Source organism: Leptopilina heterotoma, unplaced genomic scaffold (assembly GCF_015476425.1).
Source record: "Leptopilina heterotoma isolate Lh14 unplaced genomic scaffold, ASM1547642v1 Lhet_19, whole genome shotgun sequence".
NCBI lineage: Eukaryota > Metazoa > Arthropoda > Insecta > Hymenoptera > Figitidae > Leptopilina > Leptopilina heterotoma.
Window position 1 is genome coordinate 2,129,803 of NW_025110908.1, and position 26,782 is coordinate 2,156,584.

General features: G+C 22.2%; 2 protein-coding genes across 2 annotated transcripts in view; one reads left to right on the top strand and one right to left on the bottom strand.

Annotated features, from left to right (window-relative positions):
• Nucleotides 1-6,325: 6,325 nt before the first annotated feature.
• Nucleotides 6,326-12,908, bottom strand: LOC122500671 (Golgi resident protein GCP60). The gene is made up of 5 exons (XM_043609719.1): nucleotides 12,723-12,908; nucleotides 9,305-9,766; nucleotides 8,496-9,103; nucleotides 8,107-8,166; nucleotides 6,326-6,629 (listed from the first exon to the last, which is right to left on the bottom strand). The coding sequence occupies exons 1-5, from the start codon at nucleotides 12,901-12,903 to the stop codon at nucleotides 6,528-6,530; spliced, it is 1,413 nt and encodes a 470-aa protein (XP_043465654.1). The 5' UTR covers nucleotides 12,904-12,908; the 3' UTR covers nucleotides 6,326-6,527.
• A 3,203-nt stretch (nucleotides 12,909-16,111) lies between these two features.
• Nucleotides 16,112-26,782, top strand: part of LOC122500672 (homeobox protein Nkx-2.5-like) — a 33,265-nt gene continuing 22,594 nt past the window's right edge. Inside the window, exon 1 of the mRNA XM_043609721.1 lies at nucleotides 16,112-16,377. Within this exon, the coding sequence (XP_043465656.1) occupies nucleotides 16,295-16,377 (83 nt within the window). The 5' untranslated portion in view covers nucleotides 16,112-16,294. The remainder of the gene's footprint in view (nucleotides 16,378-26,782) is intronic.

Below are 26,782 nucleotides of genomic sequence, written 5' to 3' on the forward strand. Positions count from 1 at the left end.
ATAAAATTCTTCTTAGAAATTCAATTATATTCGTAAATAATAAAGTTCTTCTCAAAAATTAAATTATCTTCAAAAGTAATAAAATTATTTGCAGAAATTCAATTATTTACAAATTTTTTTTTAAAATTTCGTCAAAACTTAAATTATCTTTATAAATAATAAAATTATTTCCAAACATTCAATTATTTTCGTAAATAATAAAATTCTTCTCAGAAATTAAATTATTATTATTATTAAATTATTTTCAAAAATTTTAACATAATTCTAGGCAAACGTTTAATTATTTACATAAATAATAATAATTTCATAAGAAATCAATTATTTATAAAAATTTTTTTCATTTCTTAGCAAAAATTGCATTATTTTTATAAATAATATTTTTTACAGAAATACAATTATTTCCATAAATAATAAAATTTTTGTTAGGAATTCAATTATTTTCATAAATATAATAAAACTAATCGCAGAATTTCAATTATTTTTTTAAGCCTTTTAATCAAATTCCTAAAAAATTGTAATTATTTTTAAAAATGTAATTAAAATTGTACCCAAAAATTCAATTATTTTCAGGAATTTTAATAAAATTCGTGGCAAAGTTTCAATTTTCAAAAATTTTTCTTAATTGAATGATTTTCAATGTCTATACTTTTTTAATCATTCCAAAAGATTTCAATTATTTAGAAAAAATATTTATAGAATTCTGTATAAAGATTCAATTATTTTTTAAAATAATAAAAAAAACATTGTTTTCAAGTTGAAAATGCTAAAAAAACCATTGTTATTCAATTTTTTTATATGGAAATTCACTTGTTTATTTTTCTAACTAATTTCAAAACATAATTTTATTATAATTTTTCTGGTATTTTATACTTTTTATTTAAAAAAATAAAAATTACATTATTTATCATAATTTTTTTTGTATTTTATAGTTTATATTTAAAAAAATTATGATTTGAAATTAGTTAGAAAAATAATCAAGTGAATTTTCATATAGAAAAATTGAATAACAATGATTTTTTAGCATTTTCAACCTGAAAACAATGTTTTTAAAAAAAATGCTTAAAAAATATTAAAAATCCTTTTTTTTTAATCGGTAATCTTTTTCTGAGTACAGAAACATATTTTCTACAAAATTACGGATGGATTTTAAAATCTATCAATTTTTTCTTAATTAAGAAAAATAAAAATTCAAAAAGGATCAGAATATTTTCTGACCATTGATTTCCTCTTTAAAAATTACTATAAAAATAATTTTATGGATGATTTAAATCATTTTCTTGATATAGTTAAGAATGTGGTCAAAGTCTCCCCTTAAATGTGCCGCGCTTTCAAGAAAGATATCTAAAAAGCGAACAATTTTAAGTTATGTTTATAATTTTTTATGCAAAAAAATACACAAAGAGAATACATTATAATTAAAATTTATTGCTTCCAGGTTTTGATAGATTCAAAATTTTCAGCAAAAACTCATTTTAGTTCTACATAATTAAACAGAAGCTTTAAATTAAAATAAAAAATAACACAAAAATAGTCTATTACTCGTTTGCTTCTTAGATATACCTTTCTTGGAAATGCGTCACAAATATACATTATATACATAATATATGTAAAAAATAGTTGTAGACGAATAATGAAAATCAAAATTTTCTGAAATATTGTCAAAACGTTAGTTCATATATTTTTCGATGATGTGGTTAAATTGAAAGAATAATAATTTTTCAAGCGCACTTTAAAAATAACTAGGAAATGCAATTAAATGTCAAATTAGATAGCGAGACAAAAAGTGTCAATATATTGTTTTCGTAATGTTTCTCCACCTGAAACCTTTTCTACCGGAGTGTTCATCGCGTGTAACTTCTCTCAATGTTGGAGTATAATTATTACAATACAAAAATATTTCTAAGTCCTTCGTATATAATAAATAATAAAAAAAAATTAGGTGTTTGATAAAAAAAATCGATTGATAGATGACATGGATGTTTTGATTAAATTCGGCTTTCCGTACCTGCTAGTAATTAAATAAGTCGGTGTGAAAGCTAATTGATTAGTGAAAATTGCATAAAAACAGGCCTCGGATCGACTTAAAGGCGCAAAAAAAAGATTCGAAAATAATCGAAAAATTCGTTTATTTTCACTTTATTTTTTTTACACAAATTCAATTTTTATTTTCTTGACCTTTCTCTGATTTTTAAACCAAATTATTCAAAAATTTTATTATTTATTATTAAATAAAAATACTTGACTTTGCAAAAAAAAAAAAAAAAATAAAAAAGTAGCATTGTTTGAAAATCGAAGAAATCGTCTTTTCTGAAAATAGTCGAAAAAATCGAATTATCCGAGGCCTGCGCATAGTATATAAATAAAATAGCTAAAATTCAAATTGTCGAGTAAACTGTTTGTACTGCAGTCAAAAAAAAATTGCTCGCCAAATCGACTTGAAGTATTAAAAATTTTTGTTAATTTTTCGCATAGATTAAAAAATTTGCAATAGAAAAATATTTATTACTTTCAAAACTAGAGTTGATACAAAGTATTTTTTTTCGAATAATTTTCCTTTCAATTCTTCTTTTTTAGATCTTAGTGAATATATTTTAAAAATTGGAAACATTAGATAATATTTGATAATTTCATAAAACAACTCTATTTTTGTAGAAATAAAATAACGTCGGACAATCATTTAAAACGGGGGCAAATATTTTCGAAAATTGATAAGATTATAATTATTAAAAAACTTTTTAACTTGAAAATATTTACAAACAACTGAAATAATATTATTTTGTAATAAAAGAAAAAATAAGAATTCAAATCGGTCAAAATATTTTCTGACCCATTTTATTTTACGATCATTGAAAATATATACAACAAATTTAGAAAAAAATAAAAGAAATTTATGGAATGTTAAAAATATTTTGTTGATACAATCAAAAATGTCTGCGTTAAATAAATTTATTTATCCTCTTAAATAAATATATTTACTTTATTACAAAATAATAAAAAAAAAGGTTTTAACAAAAATCGAATATTTCAACTGTAATAAAATTATTATAGAAGAAAGAATAAAAAAATTAAATAACTAAATAAATAATTTAATTATTTATTATTAATTATTTATTTAGTTATTTTAATAACTTTAAAATAACTTTTAAGTTGATATTTTCAAGTAAGAAGATTTTTGCATAAAAAAATGCCCCTGTAATGATTAAAGGAAAACAAATTACGAAATTATTGTGCCACTAAACAATTGTGCTAGATTTAGAAGAAAAAAAATTAAAACAGTATTATTTTCCGTCCGGCTGTAATAAATTTTCTAATAAGGTACTCAAAACAAGATGCCAAAAAACGATTTTTCGAAAATGTTCACTCTAGATATTAAGCTCAGCTCAATTCCGCACAGATAGTTCTAGTTCATTAATTTATTATTTTATTTTAGAAAAAAAGAAAATACTAAAATTAAATTTTCAAATTCTTCTCTATATTTATACTTTTTTCAAATTTTCATTTTTAGATCAAATTCCTCAGAAGACGCATATATTTTAATTATGAAAAAAATATTTTTAAATCTTTAATAAAGTATATATATATATATTTTTTTTTCGAACGAAAACTTTAATCAAAAAGAAAAGGAACTATCTGTGACTATTACGAAAAAAATATTACAGATTTGCTGGTAGATAATTTTTCTGTTAACATACTCTTAGAAAATTCATTAACAAATTCATTATAAATTAAAAAAATTCATTACCGAATTTATTATAAATTATAAAAAAAATTAATTACCAAAATCATTATAAATTATAAAATAATTCATTACCAAATTCATTCTAAAAGAGATTCATTACAAAATCCATTATAAAAAAGAATTCATTCCGAAATTCATTATAAAAAAATCCATCTAATAAAATTACTAAAAAAAAAAAATTTTATTTGTATCAATATTTTTTTCATTTTCTTTTATTCGAAAACTTATTTTTCTTGAATTAATTATTGCAAATTCTAAATGGAACTCAAAATTTATTTTTAATGCAAAAATTTTATTTCCCTTTTCATTACGTCACCAATTTTTAATTTCATAACTTTTTGTTTGATAAAAAATCAAATTTTCTAATCTAACTTAATAAAAAGAAAAATGTTCCAAAAATTCTGAATCTTCAAATGAACGAAATATTTTTTGAACGTAAATAATTTCAAAAATTACGAACTGCAATAAAAATAAAAAATGTGAATTGAACAATTTTTAGCTAAATTATTTCAAAACAGAAACGCTAATGATACAAGATTGGAAATTGAAAAAGAAATAAATTTCGTTCATTTAAACGTTTTTCTCCTTTAATTAATTTATCATTAAATTTATCATATCAATTAAATAATTATAATAAATAAAAAGTTCCCTTTGTTAAAAAAAGTGATTTAGTTAGTAATTTATTAATTAATTTAGTTAGTAAAAAAATTATTGCTGTCTGTAATATTTTTTTCGTGAAAATAAATTAAAAACGAAAATATCCAATCGCTTTATTTCTTGTGCAAAAAAGAAAATCGTAGAAAAAAAAATCTAATGAAAGTATAAAAAAGCGAAGTGGTCGATATAAGTGATTGCGTTCAAAATAGCTCAAAAATAATAATTGATTAATTTAAATGGAAAGCTAAAGCTTATATGGAGTATATAATTATACGAAAATAACACAAAGTATGGGATTTATAACTATAAATATTGTAAATACCTAAACCTATATATTTAAATTAAAATATCAAGTATATTTGTTGTATTTGTATTTTAAAGCTCATACGTGTATTTTCGACTAAACCGTTATATGGCACATTACTGCTGTCAATTTAAGCTTATGCGACTCTGTAACGATAGTTGGAAAACTTTTATGGGCCCGAAAACTCAAAAAAAAACTCAAGTTTCGTAGATTATTTTTTAGTCGAAAAAAAATACGCTGCACGCAGATCGATATTTTTCACTGCACTTATCGTTCTCATAAAAGAACAAAAAGTTTCCTCGTGAGGAACCAAAAAAAATAAAAATTTCTTGAAGTCTTTGGCCCAAAGAGTCTAATTTTACCTAAATATAACAAATATATATTGTATACTCGATAAACAATATGCAACTTATGCCGTCTCAAAGAAAGTGCTCTTGTAACTAAAGTAATAGTGCAAGTTTTTATGTAAAAAATTAAACAAAAAAAAACGATGCATTAGTTGCAGAAATTTATATATGCACTTGCTCGAAATCAGCGCGTCCACTTGTACATTATACACGCTAAAGCGAAATTTTACAGTATAGTGATAATTACTATTAATATTAAGTATTTACAAACAATTCGTGTGTCCGGATTGTAACAACATAAAAGCGTGAAAAAAAAATTCATGGTTGACGTATAAAAAATAAATGTTGAAGTACAAAAAAAAAAGTTGTCATTATTTTTGCCGCTGAAAAAAATAAACAATTGCAAGTGTTTTTTTCTTTCTGCTCAATATATTTCTCAAAAACACACAATATATGAAATATAATATTCTATTTCGATAAACAAATGCATGGTATACAGAATTTAATTAATCACTATAACGCAAATAAATAAAATCCTATTTATTCGCGAGCTTAGAATTTTTACTCCTAGAAAAAAATATAAATATTTTTTAAATTTTATTATTTTAATATTTTTTTTAAATAGAAATGTAGGAAATAAAAATTCTACTCTCGGGAATATTATTCTTCACGATAAAAAGACACATATAAAACAATACACATATACTGGCTAAATAAATTTTCTCTTAAAGGAAGAATTTATTATGCCGAATAACTCGCTACTGAAAAATAGCAAAAATCATTTCTTATATTTGGAATTTTTCGAACGTATTGAACGAAATTTACTTTTTTGCAATAATTTTGCTTCAAGTAACAAATAGTTTACTCGTTTGTCTTTGCTTTCTATTTCAGACAGAAATTTTATATATAGACAATTACATAAAACTTGTAAATAATTTCTCGATTATTCATTAAAAATTCCTTTCAAGAAAAATTTCTTCTTCTTCCTTTAAAAATGCATTTCGATTACTCAATATTTAAAAAAAAATTATATAAATACTTGAAAGTGCAAGTGTTCATTACACCGTACACAAATAAAAAAAAACATATTTTTACGATAACATAAATTATGTGTATCACCAGACTTGAATGATTTAATAATCATTATAATATATGTTCGTCAATTTAGAATCGCGTGATAATTTTCATTTTTATAAATGTGACAAAACTCAACAACTTTGTTCGGTCATGGCGTATAATCTTTACACAATACAGGATTAAAAAAGTATCCTATGCATCTACACAATAAATATATATTTTTTTTTCGAGGAATACATTCCTCGCTTTACATGAAAATAGGTCACAGAGCTTATTTTTTTTTTTGCCAAATTAGCATTATAATTAGAGACAGACGCAGACGTGTCGGTAGCTAGTGTTCAACAAAATACACATTTAAAATGTAATAACTTTGATTCTTAATTTATTTATGACACTAGAGTTTTTAATTCTTCGTCACACCGAGCCTTGTGTAGTAAACTCTGTAATAAAGTGTTTTACTTCGCCATAGTGAATAGGAATTGTCGAACTTGAGAAGGTATACACCCTGGAAAATAAGGATTCAATATTTAGTTGAAAAAGGAATTTTTTATATCAAAGATTGTTTAAATTGAATTTTTTATAATAATTTTTTTCTCAAACAAAATTAATTTTAATTACATAATTTAATTTTAATTTTCTCTGGTATTTAAACAAAGCAAGAGAACGAGATTTCAGTACTTTTCAATTATTTCTTTTTAAGTTGAATATAAATAATATATTAAACTTAAACAAAATAAATAAAAATCGTTTATTTTATTCAGAATTGGCACAAAATTTTTATTTTCAATTTCTCTGACTGTTCACTGATTTAGAGAAACATTTTAAACTTTTTTCCTTATTACAATAATAAGTTCAAATTTAAGTTTTTGTAAAACTCAACTATTTGCAAATAATTTTTTTATATTCTTGAACATTTTTCTTCAAAGAAAACAATTACTTTCTAAAATTGTGATAAAATTTTCTAAAATATAAAATTTGGGTATTTCAATAATAAAAATTTAATTATTTCTAACTAAATTAAAACTATAATTCTTTTGCAATTTAATTATTTTCTAGAATTGAAATTTTATAAAAATTTTGTTTAAAAAGTTGGATTACTGCAAAAAATGTTACTGTTTATGAATTATAATTGAATTTTTGCGTAGAATTTCTTAAAATTTTTAAAAATAATTGCATTCCAGTTAAAAATTCGATAATAATTAAATTCTCTAGAAGAATTTTATAAAATTGTATTTCTGCGAAAAATATTTCTATTTATAAAAATAATTGAATTCCTACGAAGAATGTTACTATTTATAAAATTAATTGAATTCTTGCGAAGAATTTTATTAAAATTTTTGATATTAATAAACAAAAATAATTAATTAGTAAATTAGTTAATAATTGAGTTCTTTTAAAGTTTGAATCTGAAATTATTCAAAAATTCTTATTTGAAACTAAAAAATTTTGTAATTTGCATAATAATAATAAATTGAATATAACTTTTTAGAAAATTGCAAACTATAACTCTTTATAATTTCTTTTTTGAAGTTTTTAAGATGAAAAAAAGTTCAAGTACAATTTAATCTTTCGGAGAAAATTTTTATAATTTTTTTGTACGAGATCATTTTTATAAATATTCTTGATCCACAATTTCCAGAAAAAAAATTATTATCGTACTTTTAAAAAATGAAAATTGCGTTTAATTCTTCTTTAAATAAACGTTGTGAATTTCAACTACGCATAATTTCGTTTAAATCAACGTGGGCGTTCAATCAATCAATCAACGTTAATGTTCTACGATTTAAAAAAAAAAAGAAAACTAAGCAGAAAATACTATTTTTGTTTAGTATTTTTTCGTCTTTAAATTGTTAATCAATATTATAAAAATCTCTTTTAGACAAAAATTTGAATGGAAAAATATTTTTTCTCTTAAAATGTTGTTTATAAACGTCGTGAACTTTGCAAACAAATCAAGGATCTTATATTGATTCAAGACTCACCTGTCCGGGATATTGATGACTACCAGCATAAACTTCGTCTTGAGAATCTCTCCTATAAACCTAGAAATTTACATTTATTAAATATTTTTCGCTGCGAATATAAACAGCAATTTTTCAACATTTTTTTTTAATTTTCAAAAAATTCAAACTTTATGTTTTTATTATTTAAAGGAAGAAGTTAGCAATCTTTTTTTTGTCTTAATGTCTTTTTTTGTATTTATGTTAAATAATTAATTATCCATGTCAATTAATATTAATAACAGAACGAGAAAGATTTTTGGCCTTTGGTCCGTCAAGAACCAAAGGCCAAAAATTTTTTTCGTTCTGTAATTAAAAAATTAAGCTTCTAAAAACAAAAAATTCATTAATAACAACAGAATGAAACTTACAGGCACTATGACACTAATTCGCGATACAAATGGTTTACTAGATTCCTGTTTTGGTTCTCCATCAACAGCTCCACTTTCCAAATCCTCTCTAGAATCATAATCCTCATCCTCATCATCTTCGTCCTCAGATTCACTAATATGCACAGAAACTTGATTGGTGTCCGGCTTGATCCACTCGAAATAAACTCCAAAACCAATATCGTATCCATCAGTTGCAAATTCCCAGAAGAGACACGAACCATCTTCATGGGTTGGCACCCGAACCGTAACAGTCTCCCCATGACCAACTTTAATAACCGCATCGCCAGCTTCCTTTTTTATCATACTCTTAAAATCCTCAACTCCCTCCTTCGTCCACATTTGCGGCGATTCTATCGGAGGCCAATCTTGTTGCTCGTCTTCCTCCTCATCCTCATCATTCGTTCCCTCCTCGTTCAACAGCAATGGTGCATCCTCACTTTCCTTAATTTTCAATTCCCCAATATTGTCACCCTTCAATGGTTCATGATCCTCGATGATTATTTGATTCTGATGCAATTGTTGCATATATTTGTGATAATGCTGCTCCTGTAATTGTCTTATGAGAACGCCTTGCTGCTCGGGATTACCTGGAGAATTGTTATTATTTATTTATTAGTTAAATAATCTGTAATGTCAGAGATTCTTTTTAAATTAAGGCAAATAAAACGAATGTTTTCGTTTTATTGAAGGCAAGAATTTTTTCGTTTTATATAAGCAAATAAAACGAATGTTTTCGTTTCATTTGCCTTAATTTATTTATTATTTATTTCATTCATTTTATTTATTACCTGGATATTGTTGTTCAGCGTAAGCACGAAATTGATGGTAGGTTTGTTGATTGAGAGCCTCCTGAATTTGTCGCCTTTGATTTTCTTGTTTTAAACGTTCCTCCTCCTCCTTCTGCTTCTCCTCTTCGAGTTCTTTCAGTCTTTTTTCCTCCTCAACTTTTTTCACCTCCTCTTCTTTTTGTAAACGTTTCTTTTCCTCGATGTCTCGTTTTAATGCTTCGACGACGGTTTTAAATAGGGGACAGAGTTTATCGAGCAGGACAACGAAACCCTCCATTGCCTCTTCTTTTGATATATCCCCGAGATTTTGCCATGCCAATCTTCTGTCCTTGCCTATCACGTCCAGGACACCTAGAGGAGGAGCATTCTCGGCAGTGCATTTTCCGTGAGTCACTTGCTGAATAAAGGCTACGAGTTTCAATTTATCCTCGTATGACAGGTGGACTGCTTTCCCTTCTTTCTCTGTACAAACAAAAAATTAATTATTGACAAGTGATTTAAATAATTAAATATGAATTAATTCAAATTAAAAAAAAAATGAAACAAATAATGGCTCAGGGTTGCCACAAAAACTTAATTTTGTTTTTCCCTCACCAGGTTGTCTACTATTTTCATTCAACAAAATTCCCGACTTTGTCATGTAATTTTTCCCGGTTTTCTTTCTCATCTTTAAATTTATTTGATTTCGAACCTAAATAAACCTACAAAATGGCTTCCAAAATTTTCATTAGAGTTTCTATAAATAATTAAATTCTTTTGACGAGTTTCTTTAAATTTTTTGAATTTTTTTTTTTTTTTTTTAATAATTTTAATTCAAAATTTGGAGAATAATTGAATTAAACAAAGAAATTTTTCAATTTTTTACATCCTACCAAAGAATGTTATTATTTATGAAATTAAATGCTTGCGTAGAATTTTATTAAAATTTTTGAAAATAACTGAATTGTGAAAAACAATTTAATTATTTATAAAGATAATTGAAATTTTGAGAATTTAAAAAAATTTGTAAACATAATTGGATTTTTGCGAAGAATTTTATTATTTTTGAAGATAATTGAATTGTTTTTTTTAAATTTTTATGGAAATTTATGAAAATAATTGAATTTTTGAGAAGAATTTTTTTAGTCTTTAGAAATAATTGAATTTTTTCGACGAATTTTAATAAAATTTTTAAGAATAATTTTCGAAAAATTTTAAATTTTTTTACAGAATTTAATTATTCTTAATAGAATGTAAAGAAATTTCAATTATTTGTTTATAAATATTCAATTATCTTAAAACAATAGAAATTTTTAATTTTTTTAAAATAGAATTTTTAATTTAAAACTATAAAAAATTCAGATTTTTAAAGATTTTAATTTGAAACCTTGTCAAAATTCAATTATTTCTATATAAATTCACGTTATAATGCTTTTAATATTCAATTATTATCTAAAATTTTAACAGAAATTCATTTTGATATAAATTTTTATTAGAAAATTCTATACGAGAATTCAATTCTTTAAACACAAAAATAATTAATTGAATGTCATTTAAAACTGAATTTTTATGAAAAATTTTATTAACAACTTTTGAAATTAATTAATTTTTTTTAAGGGATTTAGTTAAAATTTTACAGAAATTTATTAAATTAAAGAATTTTATCACAATTTTTGAAAATAATTTTAAACTTTTGAAGAATTTTATTAAAATTTTTAAAAATAATCGAAGAATTTAAATAATAATTTAATGAAAATAATTGCATTCATGTAAAGAATTTTATTAAATTTTGTTTAAATAATTGAAATTTTGCCAAGAATTTTATTGCAATTTTTGATAATAATTGACTTCTTGAGAAGAATTTTGCTACCTATTTATAAAAATAACTTAATTCTTGGCGAATATTCTCAAAAATTTTGAAAATAATTTAATTTCTGCAAAGTATTTTATTACTTTTCAAAAGAATTGAATTCTCATAATAAATTTTGAAATTTATCAAAATAATTGAATTTTTGAAAAGAATTTTATTATAAAATTCCTTAAAATAATTGATTTTATGGTAAGAATTTTGTTGTTTACTAAAATAATTGAATTCTTTTGCAGAATTACTTAAACCTTTTTGAAAATAATTGATTTTCTGCGTCGAATTAAAAGTTATTTATCCGAAAATAATTGAATTATTCCGACAAATTTTATTATTTTCTTAAATAATTGAATTCTTTCGTCGAGTTTTAAAAAAAATGTTAAGAATAATTGCATTTTTTTATGAATTTATTTAAAATTGTATTAAAAATTTTTAAATTCTGCGATGAAAATAATTCAATTCCTAAAAGAAATTTTATTCATTATGAAAATAATTGAATGTTTTCGTAGAATTGTATAAACAAATTTTTTTTCAATAATTAAATTTTGTGATAAATTATATGAAAATAGTAAATATTGAAAATCATGGAATTGCGAAAAACTTTTGAGAATAATTGAATTTTGCAAAGAATTTCATTAAAATTCATAAAAATAATTGAATTTCATTGAAGAATTTTGTTATTTATGAAGATAATCAAATTAAAACTTTGGAAATAATTAAATAATATTAAAAACTTCATACTTGTCAGAAATAAAAAAAATTGAAGGTTTTGTATCAGAATTCGTGGTAAGTTCCTAGTTTATGAGACAAACAAAAAAATCACAAAAATTAACAATTTTCTTAAGAATTCTAGAAATTTAATTTTTTCCATTATTTTTAATAAAAATCACTGACTTTTCTCTGATTTCCCGGATTTTTGGCAACCCTAAATGGATAAAGTAAAAAAATCTTGAATTATTCTAAAGAAAAAGTAGATAGGCGTAATCGCTCCAAGATATGATAAACCAAAACAAAGTAGTTTCGTTTCAAATTTGAGATTTAATTAAAAAACACGTTCAGATATAATTATTTCTCCTTTCTTCTAAATATTTAATTTGATCAATATCACGACTTTAATTTAAATAAGTGAGAAGCGACTTTAACTCCGTTTCTTAGAGGTTATAACCTTATGCAGTACATCGACATTGAAGAAATTTCTCATATAGTTAGAGCTACATTACACAAGGGCAAGACTATTTGTTCTGAATAATTTACAAGAATAAGCCTGTGTTAAATGTCAATACTTATGGATTGCCGGTATATCGGTCGCGGTGAATAAATAATGTCAGAGTGAATAAACATAAAAACTAATTTGTTTAAACTGACATTGACTCTCTCTCTCTCTTACTCTTTTAATTAATAAAACGAGATATTTATCAAATAATGAAACTTGACAGTATAGTTATTGTTTCAAAGAGATGGGAAAATATCTTTTTAATTAATCAATGTAAGGAAAACAAACAATCAAGGTAATCAAGTATATATTGTCAAAATGACGAGTATAGTTAAAATGTCAGAAAGATAAACTTTTCTTACCTTTATAGAAGTTAAAGGCGATTTTATAAAGTTCACGCATCTCGAAACCCGAGAGATGGGGTTCGAAAATTTTCGTACTTTTCGATTCATTTGTTTCTTGTTTAATATTTTCATCGGATATTTCTAATTTCTCGATTTTTTCCTCCACCGAGGAGATGTTGTTGCCGTTCGTCGACGCCATTTGTAATTTACTGACACGTCAATATGCAGTGTTGCCAACTGTCAAGAATCATCTGATTAGAGGATAGAATATTTTATGAAAATAAAAACTTTGTATCACTGTAATTATTGCATATTTATTTAAATAAAGCAATAATTGTTTTTTGTTATAACTCTTTAGCAATAACTCTTTTTTGTTTATAGCATCTATAGTTGTAATTAATTCAAATTTAGTTGAAAAAATTGTGCCATGTACGTACCTTGTTCAAATATAACTCATATTCAGTGATACCAATCGCTGTGTACTTCACTACGTTCACTTTGTTCACTACCTTCACTACAAACGTCATATTTAGGAAAAGAAAAAGAATCTATAAATAAAATAACTAAAAAATAACATTTGTTATAAACGAAAAAGTGTACTTCAACATTTTTAAATACTTTTTAAAAACTTTACTTATGTTGACAAATTTAGGAATGAAATAGTTTGTAATATTTTGAAACTAAAAGTTTTCTAGTGTGACTAGAGTATTGCTTTAATGAGCGGGAATTTCAAAACTCCTCAAAAAGGCACCGATTTGATTATTTAAAAATAATTGCTAGTCTAATTTTCAAAATTCACTAAATATTCAGAAAAGAAATAAAATTTGAACTTTTTATTTTTTTTCTTATTAATAATAAAATTATCTTAGACTATCTGAAGAGAAAATTGAATATTAAGAACAAAATAATAAATTACTGCAAAACTGAAAAAAATGAAATGTCTATAAAAAATTATATTATGTTATTAATAATCCTAATAAATTCATTAATTTTTATATATTGGGGACAAAAATAGGGATTATTTTTCAAAACTGACTTTAAAAAATTACATGACATTGTCTTTAAAAAAATACGTTTTTCTTAAAGAATATTGTTAAAAATTTCTTTGTTTTAATTTTAATTTTTAATTATTTTAACAAATTTTTTAAAAAAATTTTTAAAAATTTGTTAAAAATGGTTTCAAATGTTTTTAAATGTTTTAAATGTTTTATAAACGTTTTTCTTAATTAGAAAAAAGGGACTTAAAAAATTGACCATATCTTTTATTGTAAAATGGAAGGGGAAAGTGAAAATGGGAACAGAGATCGATATGAAATAACTGTCATTTTTATTTGAAAATTAATACAGATATACGACTAAGCAATTTTTTTAGAATTTCTTATCAACTCAAAGATAACAATTTTGCTTTGAACCAGAGATAAATATCCTATCAAATGCCACTAATAAATCGATACCAGAGAAGGGCAATTGCCACCTAAAATGCGTGACTTTATTTTTTATTGATTTCATTATATATGACCCATTTATCATAAAATTAAAAAAAAACTTAATTCAAAAAATTAAGCATTTTGAGCGATAGCAGTTAGAAAATAATTTGATGGATTAAATCAAGCTATATAACGCAGAGTAAAAAAATTTATTCGATTCAAATAACCAATTATTTTGTATATTTTTAAATAAATGTCTACTTGAATCAAATAAATTTTATTTAATTCTAAGAAATTGAATTTAATTTGAAGAAAATGTATTCAATTCGAATAAATTGTATTTAATTCGAATAAATTGCATTTAAATCGAATAAATTGTATATTTAAACTGATAAATTGAATTTAATTAGAAGAAATCGAATTTAGTTCGAATAAATTGAAATTAATTCAAAAAAATTAAATTTAATTCGAATAAATTGAATTTAATTCGAAAAAATTGAATGTAATTCGAATAAATTGTATATTTAATTCGAATAAATTGAAATTAATTCGAAAAAAATGAATTTAATTCGAATAAACTTTATTTAATTCGAAGAAAATGTATTTAATTAGAAGAAATTAAATTTAATTCAAATAAATTGAAATCAATTCGAAAAAAATGAATTTAATTCGAATAAATTGAATTTAATTCGAAAAAAATGAATTCAATTCAAATAAATTTTATTTAATTCGAATGAATTCTATTTAATTCAAAAAAATTTAATGTAATTCGAATAAATTGTATTTAATTCGAATGAATTGAATTTAATTAAAAAAAAATTGAATGTAATTCGAATAAATTGTATTTAAACTCATTATTTTAGTATTTCAAATAAATTTTATTTAATTTGAATAAATTTGAATTTAATTCGCATAAATTGTATTTAATCCGAATAAATTGAATTTAATTTGATTAAATAGTATTTAATTCGAATAAATTTAATTTAATTCGAAAAAATTGTATTTCATTCGAATAAACCTTGGAAGCAATAAATTTTAGGTTATGTTTATAATTTTTGATTAAAAATACAGAAACAGAGTCAATAATTATTGTTAATTTATTGATCCTCAATCTTTGCTGCATTCAAAATATTCAATAAATCCTAATTTCAAATTTACATATAATTAAAAAGGAACTAATAATTAAGATAAATCTAACACAAACATAACCTATAATTCATTTTGCTTTGAAAGCTCGTCTCTAATATTAACAATAATTAAAAATTGTGCAAAAAAACAATACACGCATATATATATAAATTATTCAAAACCGAAGTGGAATTACAAAATTTATCTGTGAAAAAGAAATTGACCAGAAAAATCCAGATTTAAATTTATCAGATTTTTTTTTCGTTTAGACACAGAATACAATCAATCTATTGTCACCAATATCAAATAGATCAAATAGATAACGTTGTCGACGTTCCTATCTCTATCGGCGGTAGCCACATTTTTGATAGAATGTATAGTTGATCAATATATTTCCTGAACTTATTCTCAGTAAGTGAAAACATATGAGTACGATCGGTTTCGAAAATTTACTGATTTATGTGACAATTTTTAAAAAATTATACTCAAAAAATAAAAATAATAATACTCTGCTCTAAATATATTAAAATATCCAAAATGTAAAAATTCTGCAAACCCGACCTTTTTTTTTCTTTTGATAATTTTATTTGTAAATTGATATTAAATCACAAATATTATTAAAAAATAAACAAATAATCAATAACAAAAATAAATAATGTTAACAAAAATAATTAAATAGTTAATTAACAAAACTGGGTGATATAATAAAAAATTACAAGACACGGAAAAAAATTAATTTTTATATGAAAAAATTATATTAACATAATTTTTTAAATCTACACAGAAAGTAGATTGCGAAAAACATTTTTTTCTTAATTAAAAATTTTGATATTAAAAAAAATTTTAATTAAAAATACTCTATAATTTCTTATTTTATTGCTGTTTTATGGGGCGAAAAGTTTCGATATTGAATAACATGTAAAATAACAATTTCATATTAGAGTGATTTTTATTAATGAGTGAAAGTGTTTAGAACAAAAAAAACTAAAAGTTCAAATTTATTGAAAAAGTGCGTTTTCGCAAGAAAATAGCAAAATGACTTCCACATTTGATGATTGCTACGATTCCTCTTGGCATTTAATTCCACCGGATTATGTTAGTAACGAGGAAGATTACAGGCAAGTATTTATTACGAATTCAAATGTTAACTTCTAAAAAGAAAATATGGAAAAAATCTTTGTCTGCGGAACAGCTAAAATTTCTCTAAATTTGCGAATTTTTCTCTCTAAATTTGAATTAGTAAAAATGTTTCCTAATTTGAATTAGTAACTGACTTTTTGATTGACTTTTTTCATAAATTTTACTAACAAATTAGTAGAAATTATTGTTTATTAAAATTTATTAGTAACTTTTACTAATAAATTATAGTAAAAATTACTGTTTATTAAAATTTACTAATCAGTCACTAATTCAAATTAGTAAAATAAGTTAATTTTATACTAATTGAAAATTAAAAAGTCAGTTAATATGATTCAGTTAAGAGTTTCGCTATTTTAGAGAATTTTATCGCTGTTCTCTATAAAAAATGAAATTATATATAGTTTAGTTTGTACTAAAATATAATTTCATTTTTTTAAATCAAATTTATATTAATTAAGAGAATTTTTGAGAGAGAATTATTTTCAAATTAGATTGCATTTGTCGAATAGTAACTATACGAAAATTGCAATTTAAAATAAAGAAGGTTCTCTTTGGAAAAAAGATGCAACCAAAAACGGAAATGAGCATTTAAAGGGGTCACGCATATTGGGGTGACTAAATATAAAGTGGTACGTCGTGTTACAAATGATGACTAAAATCGAAAGGGCCGATCGCTGAATATTGAGCACCTGTTGGTTTCCACAATAAATTTCAAAATAGCCGTAACTCGATCTGCTTGAATGATGAGCATTGCTCATATATATATATACAAGGATAATTATTACTCATCTAATCTTATTAATTATTCAAAAACAATTCAATTATTTTCATAAATAATAAAATTCTTCGCAGAGGGATTTAATTATTTTCAATTCAGTTTTAAATTTTAACAAAATTTCTCAAAAAAAAAAAGAATTTTTTAAAAGTTTAATAAAATTATCTGAGAAATTCAATTATATTTAAAAGTTTTAAAACAAATTCTTTGATAAAGAATTCAAGTATTTTTTAAACAATTTTTATTAAAATCCTCGAAAAAATTCAATTATTTTTTAAAAATTTAATAAAATTCTTCGTAGAAATGTCGGCAAAAATTTTTTTTTTTAAATTTAAGAAAATTTTTCGTCCAAGAATTTAATTATTTTTATAAATAATAAAAGATTTCCCAGGAATTCAATTATATTTTTATAAATTTTAAGGAAATTCTTTGTAGAAATTCAATTATTTTTATAAATAATAAAAATTCTTAACAGGAAGTCAATTATTTTTAATTTAATTTTAATGAAATCTCTCGACAATACCTATAAGATTCAATTATTTTTAAAAATTGTATAATCAAATTTCTCAAAAGAATTTAATTATTACTAAAAATTTTAATAAAATTCTTTGCAGAAATTCAATTGTTTTAAAAATTTTCAATTAAATTTTTCCAATGAATTCAATATTATTTTCATATAAATAACAATATTCGTCAGAGAAATTTAATCACTTTCAATTCAATATTAATAAAATTTCTCGACAAAATTCAATTATTTTTGAACATTGTAATAAAATTCCTCAAAAGAATTCAATTATTTCTAAATATTTTAATAAAATTCTTTGCAGAAATTCAATTATTTTTAAGACAATTTCATTTAAATTACTCAAAAGAATTTAATTATTTCTAAAAATTTTTATTAAAATTCTTTGCAAAAAACAATTTATTTTTAAAATTTGCAATTAAATTCTTCGAAGGAATTCAATTATGTATTTTCAAAAAATTTACTAACATTATTTGCAAAAATTTAATTATTTTCCTAAATATTACAATTTTTCGTAAAAGTTCAATTATGTTTAATACAAATTTGATATATAAAATTCTTAGTAAGAATTCAATTATTTTCTTAAATAATAAAAAATTTTACATTGGAGTTCAATATTATTTTAAAAAATTTGAATTACAATTCTTTGCAAAAATTGAATTATTTTCGAAAATTTTAAGAAAATTTTTTGAAAGAATTCAATTATTAAAAAATACAATTTTAATTAAATTTATGAAAAGAAGTTAATTATTTTCAAAAATTAAAAAAATAATGTATGCAAGAATTCATTTATTTATTCAATTATATTCAATTGAATTTTAATAAAATTACTCGACGAGATATTCAACTATTTTTAAAAATTGTAATGAAATTCCTCAAAAAAATTCAATTATTTTAAAAAAATTTTATGAAATTCTTGTCAGAAATCCAATTATTTTTTAAATTTTCAATTAAATTCTCGCCAAAAATTCAATTATTTTCATAAATAATAAAAATTCTTCGCAGAGCAATTCAATTATATTTTCAATTCAATTTTAATAAAATTTCTCGAAAAAATTCAATTTCTTATAATTTAAATAAAATTTAATTATTTTTAAGACAATTTCATTTAAATTACTCAAAATAATTCAATTATTTTCCAAAAATTTAATTAAAATTCTTTGCAGAAATTCAATTGTTATTACAATTTGCAATGAAAATCTTCGAAAGAATTCAATTATTTTAAATATAATAAAAGATTAATAATTTGTCAAAAGAATAGAATTTTAAAACTTTTAATAAAATTTCTCGAAAATTTAAATTATTTTTAAAAAATTTAATGAATTTCTTCGCAAGAATTTAATTATTTTCCCATTTAAGAAATCACTTGGCAGAGGTATTCGCAATTATTTATTTTCAATTCAATTTTTATAGTTTCTTGAAACAATTCAATTATTTAAAATATTTTAATGAAATTGTTCAGAGAAAGTCGCACATATTTTCCAAAAATAAAAAAATTTTAATATAAAACTCTTTAAAATAATTAAATTATTTGCAAAACAATTTTAATTAAATTCCTTAAAAAATTATTTACTTTCAAAGCTTTTAATATAAAATACTTCGAAATAAGTCAATTAATTTTTACCATTTTAATAAAAATTCTTTTAAATAATTAGATTTTTTTATTTAAATTTTAATAATACTTTTCGAATGAATTCAATTATTTCCCTAAATAATAAAATTCTTTGCAAAAATTCAATAACTTTTAATCAAATTTCTTAAAAATGTCACCAATTTTCAAAAATTTGAACAAGTTTTTGCAAAAATTCAATTATTTTCGTAAATAAAAAAATTCTTCGCTGAGGAATTCAATTATTTTCAATTCAATTCTATAATAGAATTTCTCTGCAAGATTTGATTATTTTTAAAAATTGTAATGAAATTCCTCAAAAGAATTTAATTATTTCTAATTAGTGTTTATAAAATTGTTTGAAAAAATTCTATTTTTTTTTTAAATTTTCAATGAAATTCTTTCAAATGAATTCAATTATTTTCATAAATAATAAAAAATTCTTCGCTAAGGAATTCAATTATTTTCAATTCAATTCTATTAAAATCTGCAAGATTCGATTATTTTAAAAAATGGTAATAAAATTCCTCAAAAGAATTTAATTATTTCCAAAAATGTTAATAAAGTTCTTTAAAGAAATTCTATTACATTTAAAATTTTCAATGAAATTCTTCCAATGAATTCAATTATTTTCATAAATAATAAAAAATTCTTCGCTGAGGAATTCAATTATTTTCAATTCAATTCTAATAAAATTTCTCTGCAAGATTCGATTATTTTTAAAAATTGTAATGAAATTCCTCAAAAGAATCCAATTAATTCTAAAAATAATAATTTATTAATTAGTTTTTCTACAATAATTTATAGGCAATTATTTAAAATTTTAAAAATTTTGTATTAGTTTTGCAAATCAAATTATATTTTTCAGTTCGAATCAATTTTGTTTAATCAATTTTTGTTATCGTTTAAACTTCAAAACATTAAATTAGAATTTTTTATTAATTTTTAAATGCAAACCATTCAAAGAAGAGAAAAATTTATCAAAAAAATCAAGAAACAAAACAATAACTTTAAACTGTCAACAAACATTTGGAGTACAACGATTATAAATACAAAAGATAAAAAAATTAATTCCTACAAAAAATATATCAATTCAAAACAGGATGTTCTCAAGAAAAAGAAGAAATGAAAAAAAATTTGATACAAATAGTGAGAAATAGGTGGAATAAAAAACAGCTAAAAAAAGGTAAAAAAAAGTCTTAAAAAAGTATACTATTTAGGAAGACGAGGGGATTTAAGTGTGTGAAAAGGAAAGCAAAACTAGTGGAAATAACTTCTTAAACGGTTCTTAAAAAAAGAACTCGTTTGTAGTAGCCTCGTTTTGTAGTAAAAAGCTAAAAAGGGAGAAAGGGAGGGATTATAACTAGCCGTAGGAAGTTTGGGTCACGTTTTCAAGATTGGTGCGGTGTTGAATATTTGTCGAGTGTATACATGAGACCCTTGGGAGAAAAATGGCCCTCGAAGGGACACCCGTGGCGATTTCTACGAGGCCGCTACGAGACGTAGTACTACGTAATTCATTCATTCATATACACACACGCATATATACCCGCTGAGGCTTTCAGTCCAATTCATGAATGAACGTAAAAACGCTACTTTCATTCATGTTTTCTGGCCTTTTTTTACCTCTTCTCCTTCTTCCTTTTTTTCATTCCTGGATTCATTGGAATTTTCTCACCTTTACTGCAGAATGCCGGAAACTCATAGGAAATACGGTATACTTTCAGTGCGGTCACATTCACAGCCAAAAAGGCAAAGCTGCATTCCTCTTATTCTTTTTATATAAAAAAAAACCTATTTGTTCCCTTTTTCTGCAAAATGTTTTTTCTTTTTTAAAAAAGTGAAATGAAAATTTTTCTCTCTCTTTTCTTGTATTGCTCTCCTTAACAAATTTTTTGTCAACAACAATGAAATCATGTAATATGGTTCTTTTTCTATGCTTAGAGAATGTATAATAAATTTTTAGCTTCACGCAGTGCTACTCGAATAAGTGCTCAAAAAGTCGAGTGAGAAGTTATTTTTTGAGTTCATGTTTTTAGTGGAAATGAATTCAAATTTTTTCAGTATTATTTTCTATATACTTATTTTTAGTGGAAATGAATTCGAATTTTTCGAGAATAATTATAATTGAGTAGTACAATAGTTCATGAATATATTTAATATATAAAAGTTTTGAATTATTTTAATTATAATTCAAATAATTCAAAACTTTTGGTTCACTGGCATTCAAGTATTGAGTTTGAAAAAATTAAAAATTTTAAACTTCTCTAGTTCTCAAATTTATTTTAAACTTCAAAAAAAAAAAATAATAATAATTTCGTAAAATTTAATTTATGTACAATTTCAATCTAACTTTCTTCAATTCAAATTCAACTTACATTCAATTTAAAAAACTAAATAAATAAATTTAAATTCAAATTCAACTAAATTCAAATTCAATATTCAATTATGATTCAATTCAATTCAAATCTAATGCAATTTCAATTTAGACTAAATTCAAATTTTATTCAGATTCAATTCAAATTCAATATTCAATTCAGATTCAATTCTGATTCAATTCAAATCTAATGCAAATTCAATTTAGACTAAATTCAAATTTTATTCAGATTCAATTCAAATTCAATATTCAATTCAGATTCAATTCAGATTCAACTCACAATCAGTTTAAAATAACTAAATAAATAAATTCAAATTCAATATTTAACTCTGATTCAATTCAAATCCAATGCAAATTAAATTTAGATTAAATTCAAATTCAATATTAAATTCTGATTCAATTCAAATCCAATGCAAATTAAATTTAGATTAAATTCAAATTCAATATTTAATTCTGATTCAATTCAAATCCAATGCAAATTAAATTTAGATTAAATTCAAATTCAATATTTAATTCTGATTCAATTCAAATCCAATGCAAATTAAATTTAGATTAAATTCAAATTCAATTCAAATTTTATTCAGATTCAATTCAAATTCAATATCCAATTCAGATTCAATTCAAATCCAAATTCAATTTAAATTTAGATTCAATTCCAATTTTATTCAGATTAAATTCAAATGCAACTCAAACTCATTTTCATAAAAAAAATTGAAATTTGAAATTCAAGTGCAAAATTTTAGATAAATTAACTTACAGTTTGTTACATTAAAAAAAAAAAAAAAAAAAAAAAAAAAAAATCCATTTTTTTCAATTCAATACAAATTAAATTTATATTCATATTAAATTTAATTTAAATTCATATCAAATTCAATTTAAATTATTTGTCAAATTTCATTCACAGTCAATTCGCAGCCTAATGTTTACAACATCTTTATAACTGTTAATTATTTTTAGTACTTTATGTACGAATGGGACTCAATGCCCGTAAATGAATAAACAAATAAATAAATAAATAAATAAATAAATTAAAATTCAATTTAAATTCAATTCAATTTCAATTCAAATTCAGTTTAAATTCAATTCAGATTCAATTTCATGAATAAAATTCAAATTTAAAATTCAAGTGAAAACTTTTAGTTAAATTAATTTATAATTTATTGTAACTGTAAAACCAAAATCTGATTTAAAAAGTTTTAGCTGACGCGTTAAAATCATGATATAGTTGTTCACTAATTCAAATTTAGGAAATTTTTTTTTCACTAATTTCACTCATTTTTTTTATTAAAAGTGTAGAAATTTTTTTTTGTTTTAAGAAACTGAAATTTGATAATTTCATAAAATTACATCTAGAACCGCCTTTTAAAATTCAATTATTTTCTACAATTTTTAACTAAACTTTATCTCTAAATCAATTAATTTTAATAATTTTTCGAATGTTCTTCGAGAATTTAATTACTTAAATTTTAAATAACACAAAAATTCAATTTCTTATAATAATTGTAACTGTCCATGTGAAAATAAAGAAAATTTTTAAAAATATTTTTGAACAATTTTTGAATAAATTCAATAGTTGAATTTTCCAACTATTGAAAAATTTCCAAACAATTGAAATTTGGTAAAATCCTATAATAAAAATTGAATTTATGACAAAAATATATAAAAAATATAATCAAATTTTTAAAAATCTTATAATTTACTTTGTTCGAAAATAATTGAATATTAAAAAACTATGATAAACCAATTACTTTTTTCAAAAATATTTTTACATAATTTTTAGTAGCTATAATTTTCATAAATAGTTTTACAAATTTTTTAGAAGCTAATTTTAATTAATTTCCATTTTTAAATTTACACTTGAAGATTTTTCATTAAAATTTTTGAAAATTCGATTATTTTCGCAAAATTTCTAATTAAAATTGTTCAAAAGTTGATTTTTAAAAATTTTAATAAAATACTTGACAAAAATCAATTATTTTCAATTCAATTTTACAAAATTGCAATTATTCAAAATCTTGTTAATTCTATATTTTGGAAATTTGAATAGAAAAATGATTCAAAAATAATTTTTAAAAGATTTGTTTATAGTTATTTTTCACATTATAAAAAAGTTGAATTTAACTTTAAAGTTGAATTTCTACTATTTAAAAATAGTAGAAAAAAGTAGAAAAAGTCAGAATATCTGAGGCCTGAATGAAGTGTATAAGAGCAGACTAATAAAAAATGGAAAATAATTAAAATAATAAATATTCTTTGAATCCCGCACAGGTAGCAAAATGCTCTTATTATAAGATTCACTTCGTTTATATCCAATTTGCTATAGGTATAGATATATTTGGTATAACAGCCTTGCATTTAATTTTCAAAACCTCACAATTGATGCTTGAGGAAAAATGAAAAATCCAATTCCCCAAAAAAAAGTCGAACGCACTAATGGGAAAAAATGTATATAATATAAGAGAAGCAACATTTTCCATGAGAAAAACGTTATTGAGAATATAAGGTATACCTTATACAGTGATTTTTGTCAGGTGTGAGGAAAACGTGCCTAGGTGAATGGAAGTTCACCCATTTATAAGATATCCACAATTGAACATTAACATGACAATATTAGTACCTGTCGAGAGAGGTTGCAATAGATTTTTGGGTATACTTGGGAACCAAGTGGCAAGTGATGGCAAGTGTAAGTTGTAGGCAGGAGGGGAGGGACGACACCTGAGAGAACTCGCCAGGTCGATATTGCTCTCTCTTATTTATTACCAGTACGTGCCTGCGCAAACTTTTTCCAAATTTCCGACTCGAACGCGGATATTCCCTCATCTTTTCTTTGTCAGTAATTTTCAACTTTAAATATTTATAATCTATTATATCCGAGAGTGTAAAATTCTGGAATTTTAATTTCTAAATTCTCGCCGAGTATAAAGACAACACTTGTAAAGGATTCTTAACTCTGAGTGGATATAGTCGAGTGCCATATAATCTCGAGTGCCAATAAACCGTCCGGCAGGTACCACTCAGGATGATTTTCGGATTATCTTTACTTACAATGAGAGTCATTTTTGTTTAAAATAGGACCTGCATTTCACGTTACTTCTTGCAAGGTTGGGAGGAGCTGTAAATTTATACCTCTCTCTTTTTTTCGTAAAGCTAATTGCAAACAGATGTGCTGCTCTTTTGCAAACTTTCCAAAAGAGCGTTTTTATATTTTTCTTCTCTTGACTTTCAAGGAAAGTAATATATTTTTTTCAGAAAAACTAACTTTGAGGTTTCTTTTCGTCTCCGCACTTGTATTATATTGTATATACAAAATTTCTATTTTCAGTTCAAGATTTCAAATGCAAAAAAAAATGTTTTTCCTTTTCTTCAATTTACAGGACACAGGAGAGAATTCTATTTTTACTATTGATATTTTAATTCTTTTTTTTTGCTTGAAAATTTATTATTAAAGATGTGATACGATAAGATTGACTTTTTTCGAAAAAAAAAATTTGAGCTACTTTAATATATTTTCTATTATCACACGCTGACTATTATCTCGATCGACATTCTAATCAGAGATCAAATGTGATAGAAGAATCGTGATACAAAAATATAATCATTTTCGTTGTCGCACGACAATATCGTGACTGAAATAACATCCTGAATAACATTGCAAATTAAAAATTCTCTTCAGTCGGGAAATAAATAAATAAAAATCGAATTTGAAAAGCTGAAAGTTGGAAATTTTTTCTAAAAATTTATTTTACTACTTTCGAATTTTGTTAGGAGGAAAGAAAACAAATTTATAATGAAAAGTATCTCAGTTACTGAATATTACTAAAGTCGTTCGCATTAAAATTAGAAGATATTTTTACTATTTTTTACAATCACTAAAAACAAATTATTTAAGTTGTATAATCGATTACTTGACTACAAAGTTTACCAAAAGGTATCAAATTGATACCAAATTGAAAAAAAAATTATTTCAAAAAATTTAGATCTAAATTATGATTTTATTCACATTTTCGATATCAAAGTTGCAATCAAAAATTAAAATATTTTAAGCAAAGAATATTATTTTATCAAATTAATAGTAATTGATTATAATAAAAATTATTCCATCAAAATAAGTATTTATTCTAAAAATCAGGTAATTTATTATTTAAATCAAAAACATTTTTATAATTTTTTATTAAAAATCCACTAATCAAAATTTAAGTATACTGAAAGAAAATAATTTTCAAAGTATTTTCGAAAGAATCCAATTATTTTTAAACATTTTAATAAAATTCTTCTCGCAAATTATTCAATTATTTTCAAAAGTTTTCATTAAAATTCTTCTCAAAAATTGAATTATTTTCATAAAATAGTAAAAATTCTTCGCATAGGAATTCAATTACTTTCAATTCAATTTTTATAACGCATTTCTGGAAAGAATTCAATTATTTTTGGAAATATGAACAAAAATTTTCGCGGGAATTTAATAATTGAAAATAGATTATTAATAAAATTCTTCTCAAGAATTCAATGTTTTTCAATACAAATTTTAGAATAAAATTTTTCTCATAAAATCAATTATTTTCCAAAATTTTAATAAAATTTTTCTCAAGAATTCAATTATTATCATAAATAATAAAAATATTGACAGAAATTCAATCTTTTTCAATACTGTATAATTATAGAATAAACTTTTTTTCATAAATTCAATTAATTTTATAAAAATTTTAATAAAATTTTTCTCAAGAATTCAATTATTTTTTTAAAATTTTAATAAAATTCTTTACAAACATTCAATTATTTTTATAAATAATAGAGACAGGAATATAACTATATTTTTAATACAATTTTAATATAATTTCGGAAAAGAATTCAATTATCTTTCAAAATTGTAAAAAAATTTCTGCAGAAATATTCAATTATTTTCAAAAATTATAATAAAATTCTTCTCAAGAATTCAATTATTATCCTAAATAATAAAAATATTGACAGGAATTCAATCTTTTTCAATACTATAATTAGAATAAAGTTTTTTTCATAAATTCAATTATTTTTTTAAATTTTAATAAAATTCTTTGGAAAAATTTAATTATTTTCTTAAATTTTAATAAATCCTTCGAAAC

Excerpts from the sequence above, each read along its gene's own strand:
- LOC122500671 (XM_043609719.1), bottom strand. The coding sequence starts at position 12,903 with ATGGCGTCGACGAACGGCAACAACATCTCCTCGGTGGAGGAAAAAATC. Across the intron at positions 9,767-12,722 it reads CGCCTTTAACTTCTATAAAG|AGAAAGAAGGGAAAGCAGTC; the intron begins GTAAGAAAAGTT and ends TTGTTTGTACAG. Across the intron at positions 8,167-8,495 it reads GAATTAGTGTCATAGTGCCT|GTTTATAGGAGAGATTCTCA; the intron begins GTAAGTTTCATT and ends GTAAATTTCTAG.